The sequence below is a fragment of the Bison bison genome, unplaced genomic scaffold (genome assembly GCF_000754665.1).
Source record: "Bison bison bison isolate TAMUID 2011002044 unplaced genomic scaffold, Bison_UMD1.0 scf7180017864373, whole genome shotgun sequence".
Lineage (NCBI taxonomy): Eukaryota > Metazoa > Chordata > Mammalia > Artiodactyla > Bovidae > Bison > Bison bison.
Genome location: NW_011494945.1, coordinates 7,650,848 through 7,653,109, shown reverse-complemented (window position 1 = coordinate 7,653,109; position 2,262 = coordinate 7,650,848). Strand labels below are relative to the sequence as shown.

The 2,262-nt window shown below is 38.9% G+C and overlaps 1 protein-coding gene across 1 annotated transcript in view; it reads right to left on the bottom strand.

Moving 5' to 3' along the window:
• SEC63 (SEC63 homolog (S. cerevisiae)) overlaps positions 1-586 on the bottom strand; it is a 70,905-nt gene extending 70,319 nt beyond the window's left edge. Inside the window, exon 1 of the mRNA XM_010856697.1 lies at positions 302-586. Within this exon, the coding sequence (XP_010854999.1) occupies positions 302-586 (285 nt within the window). The remainder of the gene's footprint in view (positions 1-301) is intronic.
• Positions 587-2,262: the final 1,676 nt, after the last annotated feature.

Genomic DNA, 2,262 nt, shown 5'->3' with positions numbered 1-2,262 from the left:
TGTTAGGGGCCTTTTGCAAAGCGATGTTAGCTCTTAAAAGACCGCAATCTACATTGCGCCCATTTTGCAGATGGAGATTTCCCACGCTGGTAGAGATGGTGACCGACCTATCCCAGAGCTAAAATATTCATAGCATTTTCTTCGACACACGTGGTAGGCAAAGACCTTTATTGCTTTAAATGATGGTCGGCGAATTCCTTGGAATAAAGCATGCCCACTCTCCAGATAAAGGAAAATGAGGCTCAGATTGCCTACAGTCAAGCACAGTAAGAGAAGGTCTGGGGGTTCAAACTCAGATTACGCTGACGCCACAAAGCCAGAGCCCCCTGACTACCAACTCGTCGCTGACCCTCGCATTCCCCTGAGAGCAACTGGCACTCCAGCGCAGAGCGTGGGCAGGAATCTGCGCTAGGAGGAGGGACCGCTGGGGGAGCAGACGCTCTCTGCAGCCTCTTTGTTCCCCGACTGTGAGATCCCAGAAGCTGGTGTCAGCCAAACTGGGAGCCGAGACTGCTGGTGCCCTGATCTGCGAACGAGCCTGTTTTCCCGAGGCAGTTCTGACCGGGGCCTGTCCCAACATCTGCATCGCCCCTCAGGGGACCAAAAGGAAAGGCCCACCCGACTCACCTCACAGAGCTTTTGTGAAGATTAAAGGCTGTTTGGCAATCCACTCCAGTACTATTGCCTGGGAAATCCCATGGACAGAGGAGCCTGTCCATGGGGTCGCAAAGAGTCGGACACGACTGAGCGACTTCACTTCACTTCACAGTGAAAATTGGAAAACAATATGATAAATATTACACTGTATTTTAACTCACTTTAAGGTTATATAGTCTATTTACTAGGCTCCTTTCAGTATACCTTCCATTGTTAGAAAAGAAATCTGGTCACTTATCATCTTCTATTTCATGTCCTCAAAGATAGTATTTATCATAATCAGGGATGACTTCATAACAGACTATATGCACATGCATTCTCCCCTTTCAAATGTCCTACCTACCCATTTTGAAATGAAATTTCAAAAAATCAATTCTCTGTATTCCTATCCTCACTTTTTTCTGTATAACGTTTTCAAAGACGGTATTTGAGGGGAAGAAGTAGAACAGAAGTGAGGGGAAGAGAATTAGACTAAGAAGTCAGCACAGCACTGTGATCACCGAATGCTGATATGCCCAAAGCAATTTGCCTTGCTTCAGAAACAAATTTGTCATAAAATTGGCTCAACTGCAGTGGGTAGGATCCCGAAGTTCCTCTTGTTTCTCTTGAATTTGTAATAAAGTTTTCCCAGGTTTTAATACTGCTGAAATGGTTGCTTTTTATTACTCTGATTATAGGTTTTACTCAGCATTTGTATAAAGATAATACATCAGTTTTATAACCTTGTGTCAATATAAATTATTCATGATAAATATTCCTCTTCTGATGCTTTTTCTGCAGGAGTAATTCGCTGCAGCTTTGGGTCATGCATATGAGTGGTTTGAACAGAACTGAACCATGAAACAAAATTTTGAACAAATCACATTTATTTGCTAAACTCTAGACCAACCTAAAATATGAATTTTTTTACCAAATTAAAATATTAAAGATTTGAAAATGTATCTTCTATTTTCAAAGGTATAAATTCACTTTGTCTTAGAACTTAATGTTATTCATCATAGATGAACTCAGGTCACCCAAATATTCTCCAAGGCAAATCCGAATCATACCTTTAATTAATCACAATTTTCTGACTCTAATTTTTTTAATTGTTTTTAGACAATTGTTTCTTTCAAGATATCTTTTAATTGAAAGATATAATAGCAGTGACTTTGGTTGAACTAGAGCTACCAATACATTTTCTTTAGTCTACAGGACATGTTAAAAGACATTTTTAAAGTTTTCTCTATATGTAAATTTATTCTGTAGGTGACAATTTTCACCAATTCATTTTAATTACTAGGTAGATATTTCCTCTCAAATGTAAAAAGCCTAGCTGTTCTTTCATTCCTCCTAATAATTTGCTTTTTCCTTAGAGTGAATCTTTCACTCATTCATGCTTGCAACTACTGGTGTTGACTTACATTTATACATACCAAAATACATTTGTGTAGCCATAGTCAACATGATTTAATTTTCTGCTTAATGTAATTAACCTCAAAGAGACTGGAAAGAACCAAATTAATAAGATACATGCAATTATTTCCAGTCTTTTCCCCCTTCTCCACCCTAGGATAACCTTCACTATCAAAGCTTAGCAAATCTTCTTTAACATTATACCTCATT